Below are 17003 nucleotides of genomic sequence, written 5' to 3' on the forward strand. Positions count from 1 at the left end.
TTTAATTTTATTTTTTATTTTTTAACCTGTCCTGTTCAGCTGTTTGACATGGAGAATGGAAGTCTAAGTGCCCGGGTAGTCTGAACAGTTTTAATGTTTCACATTGAGAGTCTGACATACTCCCTTTGTGATCATTCAACATACCTCATGTATTATGACAAAACGGCGAACAGGAAGGGGTTATGGGGGAACAGAAGAAAAGAAACACGAGAGAAGAAAGAGAAGAAACACAAACAACAACAAGAAATACATTGAACGCCTAACTACACTAACTACTAATATGTTGGTGCTATCGTCAGCTAAATGTATTTCTGGTTGACACTATGTGGGGGGCCTGTTGACCAGGGAAAGAGGGGGAAGAAGGTGGAGTTGTCTATAAGCTAAGTGATAGAAAGGGGTAGAGTGTACACGAATTATCTCTGTGATCAACCGACCCTGCGCCGCCTCATCACCAATCCTGGCACCGAGACCCCCCGCCCGAGCGCGCCCAATCGCCAAGACACTTTTTTAGCTCATTTTCGTCTCGTCATCGTCATGAAAAAATTTGTTACTCGACGAAATATTTGCTTTATTGTCATCGTTGTCGAAAATATTACTGATTCCTGTTAATTTTGGGGCAACTTGAATTGTTTTTTTTTTTGTCAAAAAATAATGGCCACCAATTGAGAAACACTCACTTAAAAAGATAAAATGAATTTTTAAGAGGAGCTAACAATTTGGCTTTTTTATGTATGTAGTATGGAAAATGGTATCGAATATAATTTTGAGTATCGATATTGAGTTGAAAATATTAATATTGTGACAACAGTACTATGTTGACATGACATTTCAATGACCTTTGTATATGTATTCTTATGTGTCTGTGTAGCCCCACTGTGTTTTACTGGCTTCGAAGGAGAACTCTGCTCCGGTCAAACTAGGAGGCTTTGGAGTGGCGATACAACTGGGAGAGTCTGGCCTGGTTGCTGGAGGTACATCCACACTTGTCTAGAGCTGAAACGAATACTCGAGCAACTCGAGTAACTCGAGTTTAAAAACTGAGCCGAGTAATTTTATTCACCTTGAGCAGGGGTGGGCAAACCGGTCCTCGAGGGCTGCAGTGGGTCCTGGTCTTTGTTCCAACTGACCCAGCACAGATAGTTTAACCAATGCGGTTTCAGCAGAAATGAGAAGCACCTGACTGCAATCGACTGATTGCACTTGTAAAACAGCAGATTGGTGAAAAGGTGTCCTCTTAATGGGTTGCAACAAAAACCCGCACCCACTGTGGCCCTTTGTGGAATTAATTGCCCACCCCTGACCTTGAGGAATCGTTCAGTTTTGCCAGCTCTAAGCATCACGTTTTGCCCGGACTACTTTAAATGCGGGACAACACGCTGACGTCACGTGCGTAGAGGAAAAAGCAATTAAAAAAAAAAAACAAAAAACTTACTGCTGCCGACAGCTGCTACAAACTACGCCGATGTTGCTAAAAACTACGCCCGCATGATGCTAGTGTGATAGCAAGTAGTGTCCGATACGTCTCATAGATATCACATGCATTTAGGACTAGATGCGAAATGACAGACTCGGCCGCGTCTGGGCAGCGTTAGTAAACAGCCGCCATCCTTAAGCAGTAGACTTCTCAGCGCTAATAAATATAACTTTACTGTCACTCGCTCACGTAACGTTAGCCCTTCGGAGGGCTAGATTTCTATTGATTATGACCACTGTCGATGCGTGGCTAACGTGTCTTCCATACAGGCTTTATTTAATCTGTAAAAACAGCACTGTAGAGTGTTGAGGGTGTGAAATTAAAACATAATAAAGCTAACTGTCAGTTTTAGCTCAGTAGTCGATACAGCAGGTATCATACATTTATTTTGAACACTGCAAAAACTCAAAATCCTATCAGGATTTACAGTTTAGACTAACTTAAAACTTAACTAGAACTTAAAAATAGCTTGACACAAATGGAAATTCAATTGAAACACGTGGGAAAAACACGTACTGTAGCTTTGTGTGTAGCTGTGTTATCAAGTATAATCACATTTTGAGGTAAGAAATATTTTTTTTATAAGATATAGAAGTTTTTTGAGTGAAAGCAGTGACTTTTTTTTTTTTAGCAATTGTTGGCTGTTTTCAACAATGTACATCGAAAATAGACATTGATTGACTGAAAATGGTTCAATATTGGATTAAATGTCTTTTTTTCTCATGTATATTTATAATTGCTTTTTACCTAAAAAAAAAAAAAAAAAAGTTTTATCCGATTACTCGATTAATCAATAGAATTTTCAGTCGATTACTCGATTACTAAAATATTCGATAGCTGTAGGGCTGCGGCCCTACACCTGTCACCTTTGGAGTTTATTTTTGTACCTTTTTTTTCCCCCTTTTTCCTCTGGAGAACTATTATGTTTGCCGAACCCTATGAATGCAAGTAAATGCAGGGAGTCCTCGGATTACGATGTCCTCGACTTAAAACATTTTGACTGTGCGATGCCTGTGCCTCGTCCACCATTTAGTCCCCAGCACCTATGTTTTTGCTTACTTTGTGTATACGGCTTGTCTGTGTTTGTTTGCCGGCTGGGAATATATTTGCCTTTTTCACCACGTTTTTTACATTATGGCCCCATAAAAGAGATCTAGGTCTTCTAGCAATGCTGGTCCAGCTAAAAGAAAGGCAATTACCATGGAAACAAAGCTTAACATCATAAAGCGATCAGAGAAAGGAGACGCAGACAAACATTGGGAAAGATATGCTGCATTTAGACAAGTGCTGCAATGATTAATTAACTCGAGTAGTTGGATTAGAGAAAAGCTTCGAATTAAATTTTGCTGCTTCGAGTGTTCGTTCATTTAGAGTTGCGTTGTAATGGTTTGTTTTGAAAGTGTTTGCATTTAGTTGTATTTATTTATTTGGGTTGATACACTGCCCTCTAGTGGCAACGGTGAATATGACATAACTCATTTCACATGGCTGAATCCAGCTGTTCCCTGTTCAGACCAACATAAGCTATGTTTTTGTTTGAGCTATTGTTTTTTCTAAATACATTCGTAATTTAGTTTATAGCTATATTTAGCCGTTTTTTGTGGGAATCTGTATTTGAACCATTTGTTAAGAGCATTTAAAAAAAAGGTAGCATTTTATAGCATTCAAACTAGCAGACTTTTGCTATGTAAGTTTGCCAATTGTTCTTTTGTTGTACTTGGATCCTCATTTATTTTTTAATTCCGTTTGAGGCTCAGCTCAGGTTTTTTTTTCTTTTCTTTTTCGATTATTCGAACTAAGTAGTTCGTCGATTAATGGACTACTAAAATAATCGATAGGTGCAGCCAGAGTTCAGACTCTAACGTCGCACGAAAACGCCTCGCTCGTCGCCAAAAGCGGTTTTGTGCTAACAATGAAAGTCCGTGAAACAAAACAACCTCCGATTCACGTCATGTAAAAATAAGGATAGTCATGTAACAAATCGGGTTTCATGTGTGCTTCAGTTTGTAATGTTGATGTGTTGAGTGTTGTGTTTTCTGGGCTGTCCCTAAACGCATCGCGTGTTTGACTGGAGGGAAAGAGGGAGGGGTGGACGAGATGGCTTGTTTGTTTTGTTTTCATTTCGGCTACGGCCTACAGTAGTCGTGTTCAGTGCCTTTGGTTGCAAATAAACAATTGAAAACCCTAGCTGTCCAGCCACCTCTCAGCAGTAATGGTAAATACAGCTTGTATCTTCTATTTAAAAGTATTTCGGTTTTGTATGCAAAGTATTTTGACGTAGATTTCAATTTTAACAGTAAAATCCGACTAATGCGGAAATTTGGGTTACGTCGCCAGCGTTGGAGCTGAACTCCGTTGTGACTTGAGGACTCTCTGTATTAAAATTCGTGCTCATAAGCAAGGTTCCCTCTAATCTTCCATGTGTCGGAGCATACACACAAGCTACCTCAGCGCACTGTGGCCCACGGTGTGCAACATCAGATGTGTACACTGTGGCTACACACCAGTATCACACTTGTTCAAAACCTTGGATCATAGTGAAAGAGATAGTACCTTTACTTGTAGGCACTGTCTAACACAATTAATATAATCTGTCAGGGAATAGTATCGTTTCTCGTATTTACTGTTTGACTGTTTGGATTACTCTAACACACCCAATACAAAATAAATAGCACTTATACCATTGTTTAAGGAAAACAACCTGAATATAGGGCATAAGAGATAAACAACACCTTCTTTTCACGGAAGCACAACGTGTACGCCACGCAACTGCCTGAGCAAGATTGACGCTGACAAGCCCACGTCTGCACCACCAACTCCCGCAATCGGTTCTCCCGGACAGTCCAGAACAAATGGCGGGACGCGCTGTCCCCACACAAGGAGCACCGGAGAACGCCCGATATCCAACTGATAACACAACTGACAAGACTCCAAGATCCCCTTTGACGTTGAAGTGGCAAAATCCACAACCCTTGTTGCTCGGACAACATTAACTCCCGAATCCTCCTGTCCAATCCACAAACAGACAATAATCCTGAACACACCCTTCATCCTGCCCGCACCCCGCCCCGCGAGAGCCTTCAAAAGACCGAATGTTTTACTGATCGTGGTCATTTTTCTCAGGAACCTTTTGTTGATGTGTGATAGGGTGACCTTGCCTCCCCGCCTGAGTGTTTTTGTTTCGCCTGGCCGTTTTGATCGCTGTCGACCTGAATAAATTAATTTATATTGTATAATTCAATTCAATTTTATTTGTATAGCCTTATATCACTACAAGGTTGTCTCAGAGGGCTTTGCAGAGTCAATATGATACACAATCAGATACAGTAGATTAATTAGATGAGTTCAAGTCCTGGGCATCCCCCATCCTTAGATCCTCCATGTCGGCAAGGAAAAACTCAAAAAACCCCATGGGAAAAGAGAAACCTTGTGGAGAACCACAGTTAGAGAAGAGATCCACTCCCAGGACTAATGATGGGTATTAGCAGAAGGAGTTCCAGTTTGTAGAGACGCAACGGGGTGAAAGAACTTGGGGGGGTTCATCTTGCCAGATGAGACGGGGAGGGGGGGGCAACAAAAAACGTCCATCCAGCCAGGGGTCAGGATATTCAGGCGGCTGCGGCTGAAAAATAGCCCCTCCCCCAGAGGGGAGGGGGGAAAGGGGACACCGGGTGACTAGTGATGAAGAGACTAGTCAACAAGATATTAGAATTAGAAAAGAGAAATAAAGTAAAGACAAGTGGTAGGTAGAGTGAGAAACAAACAATTGTCAACTTGTTTTGGGTGAGCCTTCTTTAAACCTTTCAAAATGGATTCAGTACAAAGGGTTAAGACTAAGGTGAATGCGGGGAGTTTGGCCTTCTGACCGGATTGGCGGGGTCTCGCCGGCCCAAATTGTTGGAGCTGCGCCAGCGTAGGTCCAGCGGTTCGGCTGGCGCGATTCTGGCAGTCTGGCTAGATGGTCAGATTCCTTCAATAGCAAGTTACATGGCCTATTAAAAGACTGAAATTACAGCAGCAATTTTCATTAGTTTACTTTTAATAGGATTGATTTGGCTCACTTAAAATGAAAAAGACAAAAATCTCATTGTTCATGAGATGTGTACTATGTTATATGTGACAGCCCTACTTTAACCATAGGAAGAGTTGTAGCATGGGTGAGTTAATAAATAAAACATAATGAACAACCCCAATGGGAGTACAGTATGTCAAACTCCCACATTAAAACTGTTCAGATAATAAGGACACCCAAGATTCCTGCTACACTGCAAAAACACACCTCCTTAAAACAAGTTAATTTCTCTTGTTTTCAGTGTAAATCTACTAGATATAAGTGAAATTATCTGCCAGTGCTTCAAGTAAATTTCACTCAGATTTTTTTAAATCAGAAAAATAGCTATCTGAAAATAAGCTTGAGTTTTGTTGGTCTAATTAACTATATTATATCAGTTCTAAAATTAGATATTAATTAATACTGTAGCGCTTGCAGAGATTGGCAACGGAATGTTGCATCAGTAAATCAGCAAGCTCACGTTTCACCATTGCACCAATTGGAGCATCACACTGTCGTATCAAACTCACCAATAGGAGTGTCGTGCTGAAACATCACAGCGGCGCCGACAGTTGTACTAGTTGTGTTGCCATATCGAACGCACCAATAGGAATGTCGCGTTGCCGTATCGAACGCAGCGATTGGAGTGTCGCACGACACATCACTGCGGCGTTGACTGTGAGACTACAATGTTTCTTTTTAATTTTATTCTGTGCGCTGCATAGATTCTTGTGCGCTGAGTATGTGCAAGCAGTGTGCGATTGCTCATGCGTGCTCATAAGTACAGTATTTTCATTAGTTCATTACTGCCAAAAGCTGAGTTTAGACAAGTTTTCCCCCCAGAAAGAATAACAACAAAAAATTTCCAAATAATACTGATGAAACGAGTATTCAGTTCCTTTCAACTCATTGGCTGCCAATGACGGTGAAATATGTGCAATCCATTTGAACTGGGAGGGCTGACAGAGGCTTTGCTGTCCTCAAATGGATTGCACATACATCACCGTCAATGGCCATGAATGAGTGATAATGGGGGATTGATACAAAAAAACATTTACAATAACAATCTGAACTTTTGCAATTTTACCATAAAAAGATAAAAGTGCAGGTGCTCACGATTTGCTTTCGCCAGCCACACAATGATAGATTTGGCTCCCAGGGCTCGTGTTTGACACCTGTGCCTTCATGTATACAGGGCAAGCATGTTTTTTTTTCTTCAGGTTCCTATAATGTGACTGATCTTTTCAGGTCGTGTTGGCACTCCGCACTTCATGGCTCCGGAGGTTGTCAAGAGAGAGCCATACGGCAAGCCAGTGGATGTGTGGGGATGCGGAGTGATCCTTTTTATCCTCCTGTCTGGTTGCCTGCCTTTCTATGGCACAAAGGATCGCCTTTTTGAGGCCATCATCAAGGGAAAATACAAGGTAGTTGTTTTTTTTCTGTGTTCCTTGTTTTATATACTGTATTAAAGCAAGGGTCTCAAACTCAATTTATCTGGGGGCTGCTTGAGCTATAAATGTTCCAGAAAAAATGTTTCTCTCTGAATGATTAAAAAAATGAGAGAATATTTACTGATAGATTCCACTTTTTATTTATTTATTTTTTTAAATAACACTGGTCAGGACTACATTTATTGTCCAAGTTTTGCTCTCTGATTATTATTTAGTTGACTAAAAATTTGTTTTGACTGAGGGAGGGGAAATATTACAGTTTAGCTCGCTGTTTAGCTAGGACTTGGCTCTAACGTCTTGGCGAGGGCAGTGCAATGAAGTATAAAATATGTTTTTGGACAGTTAGAAATTAGGGGATATTTAGGGGTACTTAAAGGGTTAAATTCCTTTTTATGTGGAAATTTGGGTTACGTTGCCAGTGTAGGAATGGAACTTGTTTGTTTGTAACCCCGGGAGTACCTGTATATTAAAGAAAACTGTTTCCCACCTCTATTTTGATTATTAACACAAAAAAAAAAAAAAAAAAAACGAATACAAATGTGAATTTATAGTTTTTTCACTTTTTAATGTTGTTTTTTTTTTGTTTTTTTTTTTAAATAAAAGGTAAACGATATAAGGTCATATTTGCTATCAAAGAGCTCAAAAATGAGGATTTTGACAAGAATGTCCCTGATCAAATCAGGTAAAAATGATTGGGTTTTCAGATTTAAAAAAAAATGTTTACAAGGCAAAAAAATAATCACGATGGATCTTTTCTATTGTCAAAATCAACCCAAAAAATGTAGATTTTGTAATGAATTGCTAAGGTATCACAAAAATATGTGATTGGAACTACGACTCAATACAGTTCGATTTGGCAAAAAAAAAATCACTTAGGCTAACAGATTAACAAACAATGCTGAAAACTGGCATTAGCCTGATGCTTGCTTGTTAATGTCAAAAAACATTTCTACCAACTCTCACAAGTCAGATATCAAGTGAGGTGATGCCAAATACTGTACTGCATGCTACAATTGGCCCCTGGACCGCAAATTTGGGACCCCTTAATTAAAGGGGCAAGATGATAGCTAGCATAAATGACAATGTGAAAGACAGTTGCTCAAAGCATTTAAGTTTGCAAATCGCGAATTTCTTAGACCTAGAAATGAAAGTGTTTTTCAACTCATTAAATAAGATTCTTTACACTGGTAAGGACATGCTAATCTGTCCCTTTTTCTCCTAACACAATGGAGTGTCTTGTTCTGGTCCTGCATGACTAATCTGTGGCAGATGCAGTCACAGCAGGACGTCTGCTTGCTGCTGGTTCTGTACATGCAAGCAGCCAATGGAGTTTTAGCTGTATAATTAGTTAACGCTTTGTAGGGTACACTGTTATCGGCTGCCATTGACGGCGCTCGATGTCCAATCCATTTTGCCTGAAAGTGGCGGAGAGAACAGTAAATAATTTTCCCATTTATTTCTTAAACGAGCAGTTACCATACAGCGCCTTTTCTGTTTTATTTATTTTTCCTAGTTTAACGTCCATACATCGTTTTAGTATACATATATATTTATTTTTAAAAAGTTGGTGAGAGAGAAGTCCGTTTCTGGTCGGGTTTGGGCACGGGCTTAAGATCTTACCTCTATTGGCTTATAGTCAGGTGCGCCTTATAGTCCGAAAATTACGGTACACGGCCCCCAACTCTGTGCAATAAAATCTCCGGACAAGAGTTACATTAGTATAGCCGACATGCCGTATCGTCTAACTAATTACACTTTTAAGGCCATTATATGTCCTAGTATAGACATAGCCTCACAGTAAATTATGTTAAGAGCCACCTGATTTGATGTGTGTCTATCATTGTCAGTCAATGAGTTAATAATATTAAAAATAAAAATCAAAATTATATTTGAGACCTGATATTCATATTTTTTATTATCTAACAAAAAAAAAAAAACAAAAAAAAAAGACAAACTGACACTAGTGATCTGTTAAAGCTTCAATGAGAATTCTACTCTCACTGTTTACTAGATGAACCCACGCCAATGGGCCCACATCTCCGAGAGTGCCAAAGATCTAGTGCGACGCATGTTAATGCTGGATCCCGCGGAAAGGATCACAGTTTACGAGGCGCTCAATCACCCCTGGCTGAAGGTAAATGGAACTATTTTCATCGAGTTGAAAATGTGAAATGTGTGCACACACTAACTAGGTCTGTGTTGGTATAGGAGAGAGACAGGTACGCCTACAAAATTCACCTTCCTGAAACAGTGGAACAGCTAAGGAAATTCAACGCCAGGAGGAAGCTGAAGGTCAGCACCTTTATTGAGAAGATCCTGCTCATTCTGGCTCGTAACTGGCTTTCCTATTTACTCATTGCGTTTTAGGGTGCTGTGCTGGCAGCTGTTTCAAGCCACAAGTTTAATTCCTACTACGGGGATCCTCCTGAGGAGCTTCACGACTTCTCAGATGACCCAACTTCTTCAGGTGAGTGTGACAATCTGCCTTTTAAATGCATTTTGGGACTATTAGATAATGCTAGGCGACATGGGATAAAAATCCATCAAGATATAGGCCATTTAATATCGTGATAACAATGTGTCACAAATTAAAGAAATGTGAGTGTTTCTGTAGTAGTAGTAGTTTTAGTGGCTATGTGTATTCACTAAAATTGTTGCACTGATACTGACTGATACTGCACTGAAATGACGTCATCGGTATTAGGGAGTACAGTGATCCCTTGCTACTTCTGCAAACATGTTTTACATGTCGGTTGGCCCTCCTCCTCTAAGCTGCAGCCGTCTGTAACTTTTTTGTAGCCGAAGTATTCCCATGCCAACAATTACGTTTTTTTTTTAATGGGGGGAAAAAGTTCAGGAGTTTAATTTCCTCCAGCCGTCGCGTAGCACAGCTGACTCACTGACACTCAGCAACAACCGGTGGAGGTGGGTTGAGCCTTGCAGCTGCAAGCGAGGGATTTCTCCCTGCATTTTTGGGACATAAAATATGGCTAATACCTCAGGGACTGTATGACGGAAAATTTTTGCGGTTTTGAAACCATGACGCTTTCATACCTCGGTATACCTTGAAAACGGTAATCGGCACATGTCTAATCGTGAGATAATCGTTATTGTCATCCTTGTATTGTATATTGGGGAAGCCAGAGTTCTCCCACCCCTATTATCAGTACTGTCCAGTTGAACAGTGTACTTTTATACAATGAACCCTCTGATGCATAAATTAGGAAATCCCTTTTTTAAGTGTTTTTAGTAGAAGTAGAAGTACTATGCCAGTTGTGGTCAACACGGTGGCAGGTTGTGGGCCATCATGGATTCAGAAGTCATATCATATATCATATCATACCGTACCGTACCGTACCATGAGACAATTCGACTATATACAACAATTTGGCAAAGCGCAGATGACGAGAAATTAGTCTTTTGATCTGCCGTTTAGCCACCCCTACCATTATAGGGCTCTAGCGTCCCCAACAGGAAGATAACATCGACGGGGTCATGGTTTCATCTGATTTAGAATTCAGCCCATTCAGGGGAAATTATTTAGAATGAGGAAAATGCGGCGAAGAGAGCTGCAAAATGTCATTATTTCAATGTCTTTACTCCAATAGTTTTACAGGATATATTTTTATCCAAGTTTTTTACCCCAATTGCTAAATAAATGGTATGGTCATGACAAATAACAGTTGTGCTAAATGGAATATGAAATATTAAGAATGCATTTATTCAGTACGACATGGCAAAATTATTCCATAATGGTCAAAACTTTCGACTTCACCTTTACTGTCGCACCTCCCAAACGATATTTTATGCCAACCTTCGGAGAATGCAAACAAACCAAGAGGCGTGACAGCTAGCCGACACGCTAACCCGAACCGAGTGACGTCTCAAAGTCTTATTTGCGCTTTTCGAAGCGAAAAATCACACAAAACTAGCCCGGATCATGTCACGCGGCGGCGGGGTTGTCGATTGTCTTCGCCGATCGGCAACCCGCCCGGCGGCAAGCAAGTTAGAGCTCGTCGTTCCCCTGCTGTGGGCGGAGGGCTCGTTTGCGGGGAAGCAGCTGGACAATGACCGCCGGACAAACCGGCCAATGTCGAAGGACCGCGTAGCTGCCATATGGTCAACGCGAATAAGGCGTAAAATAATGCTTTACCACACGGCGAAGACGTAAACGGTGAGAGAGTTATACGAGAGCGGCGTGCAGTTGTTGTGCAGCTACCATGGCAGGATGTGTCTGAGGAGACCTTTGCTATGTGTCTGTCCATGATCAAACGTAAGTAAATAGTCCTTTATTTAAAGAAAGTTTGTAGTGTTTACTTTGTAATCGCTGTATTCGCGGCCATTTTTAACACAAATTTACAATTTCTGATGGGGTTGAAAATTTGAACGAACACTGGGCACACAAAGAGGGCAATAAGCCGAGTATATTGGGGGGGGGTGCGATAAGCCGCCGGTCGTCGGCCAGGTGGCATTCTCGGTGGACAATCAGCCACAAAATGCAAGCTCTCTGTATTAAAACGTGTGCCATGATCCCAGTATTTGATATAATACAGAATACGATGTTTACTCACTTCCTCGTCCAATGGTCCTACAGTAGTAGGGTGTGTTTTGGTCAATATCTGCGGTGAACGGGAACCTTTTGAAACCCAAAAAGGCTCACACGCCTCTCCCTGGTGCAGCAACAATTTTCTGCAGCACATTTGGCTGGCGTGATGCGGAAAATAAACTAATTAATTCGCAAAATCAACTGAATCCGCAGTCCATCTGCATGCTATAAAGCAATGCTGTATTGTGAGATGCTGACCTGGGTGACGTCACCTTTGCATTCCTCTTCAAAACAGGAAATTGTTCATTTTCATGGTGCTGGATTAAAAAAAAATTGAAGAAATAAAACAATCGCTTCCACACACATCTAATCAGTCCATTTCCTTCAGGAGCATAAAATACTGCGTGAAATATGAAATAAACATGCTTTTTGGTGTCATACGCACTTGAAGTAGCTGTTCACTGCAGTGACCCACTATGCATTAGAGGGTTAAAATTGATGATAGAAGGAATTCATGATGATACATCAACTTCTATTGTTTCATCCAGCAGTATCAATATAATCATTTCAGTGGATGCAGATGAAATAAATGTTTACTCTCAGATTTTCACATGGACAAAATGAACTTATCAAGCATTCCAGTCGTATTATTTCAGTCATTGTGGTCTCTTCTCTCTTTGAAGTGACAAGCTGTCTGGTTAGCACTTCCTTTTTCAATCGAATCTGATACCATTAGCAACACATGTTTCAACCAGATAGTCTTACTTCCTTCGCTGAGAGCGCCACAAACTGCACATGTAATACTCCTTTATCACACTTCAAAGAAATAAGGCAATTACATAATATCACTTTCAATTGTATTGTTAAATACGCCTTTAAATTTCAAAATAATAATAGTTTTCTACCGTATTGAATGTGCATCTACCGTGAAGAAAATAAGTATTTGAACACCCTGCTATTCTGCAAGTTCACCCACTTACTAGAAATCATGGAGAAGTCTGAAATTTTAATCGTAGGTGCATGTCCACTGTGAAAGAGATAATCTAAAAAGAAAACTTCAGAAATCACAATGTAGGATTTTTTTAAATGATTTGTGTGATACAGCTGCAAATAAGTCACCTGAGAAAATGAATGTTAATATTTGGTACAGTAGCCTTTGTTTGCAATTTTAGTGGTCAAACCTTTCCTGTAGTTTTTCACTAGATTTGCACACACTGCAGGAGGGATCTTGGCCCACCCATCAGTCAGGTTTCTGGGCTGTTGCTGAGAAACCTGGAGTTTGAGCTCCCTCAAAGGTTTTCTGTTGGGTTTAGGCCGGAGACTGGCTAGGCCATGCTAGAACCTTGATATGCTTCTTATGGAGCCATTCCTTGGTTTTCCTGGCTGTTGTTCCCCAAAATCTCACAAAACAGGGCCCCATTCATCCTCACTTGTCATGTGTCCCATGCAGATGAAAGAATGATGCTACCACCCCCGTGGTTCACAGTAGGGATGGTGTTCTTAGGACAGTACTCATCATCCTTCTTCCGTCATGCACGGTTTGTGGAATTACGACCAAAAATTTCTATTTTGCTCTCATTTGACCCATGACTCCTCTGCATGATCCAATGGTCATAGGCAAACTTAAGACGGGCCTTGACATGTGCTGGGTTAAGCAGGGGAACCTTCCCAGCCATGCATGATTTCAAACCATGACGTCTTAGTGTATTACCAACAGTAACCTTGGAAACAGTGGTCCCAGCTCTTTTCATTCCTCAGTCTCATTCTTTTCCTTTCTTAGGATCATTGAGACCCCACCAGGTGATATTTTACACGAGGCTCCACTCCGATTGAGATTGACCGTCATGTTTAGCTTCTTCCCTTTGAGTCTTATTGATTGTATGGGGTGGAGAGGTGTCTTTATGCAGCTATTGTCCTCTAAGAAGTGCATCAGATTCAGGATAATACATGGAGTGGAGGTGGACTTTAAAAAAGGCAGACTAATATGTCTTTCAGGGTCAAAATTCTAGCTGATAGACAGGTGTTCAAATACTTTTTTGCAGCACTATCACACAAATAAATTGTGAAAAACCATGCATTGTGATTTCTGGATTATTTCTCTCACAGTGGACATGCACCTAAGATGAAAATTTCAGACTCATCCATGATTTCTGAGTGGGAGAACTTGCAAAATAGCAGGGTATTCAAATACTTATTTTCTTCACTGTAATTGTAAGCGTACACGGGTTTGCTGAATCGTTCAGTCGCGCTTCCTGGTTCCCGGTCATTTTTGTTTCAGTTGTGGGTCGTAGACGTGGTGTAGTGCATGCTTGCAGAATCTTACCAGCTTTTTTTCTGCTTCTGCTGATGTTAGTCTTCCTGTCTTTCTGTCATCATTTACCCTGCACATTCCTTTACTTGAACCTTTGTGTCTTTGCAAATCAAATTGCTGTGACACTTTTTCTGTCAACCTAATGCCAGTCTTCTGTCTTCTTTCTTGTGCTGTGCTGCTTTTAGGACTGCTAGCCGCAGAAAGTACGTACCCCTATCTTTAGATCCTCTTAACCCCTTTTTGACGTCATTTAAGTTCATTCTCATTGGCTGCCATTGACGACGCTAGACGTCCAATTCATTTGAAGTGGTAGGGTAACCCTCCCACTTCAAATGGATTGAACGTCTCATAGTGTTAAACTCATGTCATATCACAGCAGAAAGATGACAAGAGCCACATGACTGGATGTCAATCGCAGCCAATGAAGTTAAAGGTTCCTGTGCTTTGTTTTAGGAAACATTTTTTTTTTTTTTTTTTAAAGAATTATGTGCTTTGCTTCCAAAACTTTGTTCCTTTTGAAATGATGAAGGTGTTGAGGAAGAAAAATATAGTCAACCGCATTTTCCGGACTATCAAGTTTTTTTTATCGATTGATATTTAATCCAGTTTATATATGAATTCTTGTATTTACTTCCACAGTTCACTATTTTGTATTTATTTCAAACATTTTAACTTTTTTTCTTGTTTTTGTATTGATATATTTGTATTTTGCTTTTATTCTATTACTGTATTTTCCGCAGTATATCGCGCACTTAAATGCTTTCAATTTTCTCAAAAGCCGACAGTTGGCCTTGGGGTGACCCCCAAGAAAAGGAACTGTTGAAGAATACAAAAAAAAAAACAAGAATGAAAGAAGAAAAATATTTATCCATAGTAACCAGTGTAATAACCACGTTAGAGTATTACGGCGTTACTAACTGCGTTATTTTTGTCAGTAGTAAGTAATCAAATTACTTTTCCCATGTTTGCAACGCAGTTACCGTTAGTGAGGATTTAAAGGCGTGAGTTACTACAATTTAGGTGAATGACGCAGGAGACGCAGAGAGAGCAGAGAGGAGGAGGGAAGGAGGTTTTGATGTCGTTGCAAACGCCATGCTAGGTGGCTCGGAGCGTTAGCATAGCATTCACGTTCTCGCTAGCATTAGCATTTAGCGTGGCCAGCGTCATCTTTATTGCATTACACTCTCTTATATAGGTGATTTTTTTTTTTTTTTTTTTTTTAATGAAAAAGACTGAAAAAGTTCAGTCAGTTAATAAACATATTTGATGTGAAATTATAGAATGGATCATGTAATAACTTGTAGAACATGAAAAGTAACGTCTCAAAAGTACCTGCTTTATTGGAGCACATTAGGCACCAGTGCTCCTTTGTGTTTTATCCATCAATGACTACTGGGCTAAAACTGACAGTTAGGTTTGTTATGTTTTTGTTTTACAACTTAATCTCTCTACATCGCTGTGTTTTTACAGATCAAATAAAGCCTGTATGAAAGACACGTTAGCCATGCATCGACAGTAGTCATAATTAATAGAAACGTAGCCCTCAGTAGGTCTAACGTAACGTTAGCAAGGTACAGTAACGTTAATCTTATTTATTAGCGCTACGTTAACTTATTTTACCTTGTCCCGAGTATCGCTCCTCCACTCTCGGAGTAAACTGGGTGCTTTTGGTTGAGCTGCAGCACTGAAGATGTGCTGTAGTGTTATGCAAGCGATGTCTTACAGTGAATACACGAAACAGTAGTCAGCAGCTTGAAATGCTCCCACACTTTTGACATTTTCTGCTTTTTCTTGGTGCCTTCAACTGGGACCGTGTGCTTTGGTCAGATGAGACCAAGATTGAGCTTTTTGGAACCAAACACTCTAAGTGGGTCTGGCGTGCCACGAAAGATGCGCATGCTGAAAAGCACCTCATACCCACTGTGAAGTATGGGGGTGGGTCAGTGATGCTGTGGGGCTGTTTCGCTTCCAAAGGCCCTGGGAACCTTGTTAGGGTGCATGGTATCATGAATGCTTTGAAATACCAGGACATTTTAAATCAAAATCTGTTGCCCTCTGCCCGAAAGCTGAAGATGGGTCGTCACTGGGTCTTTCAGCAAGTCAACGACCCTAAACATATGACCAAATCTACACAGAAATGGTTCACCAGACACAAAATCAAGCTCCTCCCATGGCCATCTCCGTCCCCAGACCTTGTTTTGTTGGCAAAAGGGGGTTGTACAAAGTATTAACACCAGGGGTGCTAATATTTGTGACACACATTATTTGATGTCAAATAATTATTTCTTTATGTGGGATTTTTCCCCACTGAATAAATGCACTTGTTTTGAAGGTTGGATTTTTGTCTTTTTTTCCATTAAGGTCCCATATTATTTGAATTAAAAAAAAAATATTAGAAGCTAAAAAACACATCTTAACCAGGGGTGCCAATAATTATGGAGGGCACTGTATATATATTAATGCATGGTTGAAATCACATATATCCGCCGCTTCTGTCTTCTTCCTGTACGTGCGTGACTTCAGCGCATTGTGCCACATTAAAAGTAGTCTGGGCAAAACGTCATGCTTGTAGCTGGCAAAATTAAACGATTCCTCGATCAATTTATAAATTCGAGTTACTCGAATTATTTGAGTAATTGTTTCAGCTTTAGCTGGGATTCACACATACAGATGCAGTATAGGTCCTTCTTAGCCAATTGGATACTAGCAAGCTCGGCAATGACCAATGGCAGAGCAGCTGTAAGTATTAGAGATGTCCCAATCCAATATTTGGATCGGATCGGACGCCGATATGGGCAAAAAAAATGTGTATCGGTATCGGATCGGCCGACACGGAAAAATTCCGATCCAGACTTCCGATCCAGTTTTTTAAAAAAAAAACTCCGGTCCGGGTTTTCCAGCGTACCGATTGACATAATCCATTCCAGTTTTTGCTTCGGTTTCCCTAAAATCCGGTCCGCATTTTACGGCACACCTTCAACACACTACATTACCGCCTCCCAATTTACCGAGAGACTTTATCGGGAAAAATGTCAGCTGTGTGAGATCATTTCACCTTAAAGGACGACAAAGACGAAGAGGCAGAGCGCAACATATGCCACAATAAAGTCAAGCGTGGTGGTAAAGCTGTAAGAAGTTTTAATTCAACCAACTTAATCAAGCATTTAGCG

At 40.4% G+C, this 17003-nt stretch overlaps 1 protein-coding gene across 17 annotated transcripts in view; it reads left to right on the top strand.

Annotated features, from left to right (window-relative positions):
- The window catches only part of LOC130906348 (peripheral plasma membrane protein CASK-like), a 73499-nt gene that overhangs the window by 27174 nt on the left and 29322 nt on the right, over nt 1-17003 (top strand). For 7 of the 17 annotated variants that reach the window (XM_057820655.1, XM_057820629.1, XM_057820674.1 and 4 more), the window contains 6 exons: nt 869-971; nt 6774-6952; nt 8988-9110; nt 9185-9268; nt 9344-9443; nt 14019-14036. In XM_057820655.1, the coding sequence (XP_057676638.1) occupies nt 869-971; nt 6774-6952; nt 8988-9110; nt 9185-9268; nt 9344-9443; nt 14019-14036 (607 nt within the window). The remainder of the gene's footprint in view (nt 1-868; nt 972-6773; nt 6953-8987; nt 9111-9184; nt 9269-9343; nt 9444-14018; nt 14037-17003) is intronic. The other 10 variants (XM_057820615.1, XM_057820622.1, XM_057820664.1 and 7 more) reach the window with 3 other exon arrangements.

The sequence above is a fragment of the Corythoichthys intestinalis genome, chromosome 2 (assembly GCF_030265065.1).
Source record: "Corythoichthys intestinalis isolate RoL2023-P3 chromosome 2, ASM3026506v1, whole genome shotgun sequence".
NCBI lineage: Eukaryota > Metazoa > Chordata > Actinopteri > Syngnathiformes > Syngnathidae > Corythoichthys > Corythoichthys intestinalis.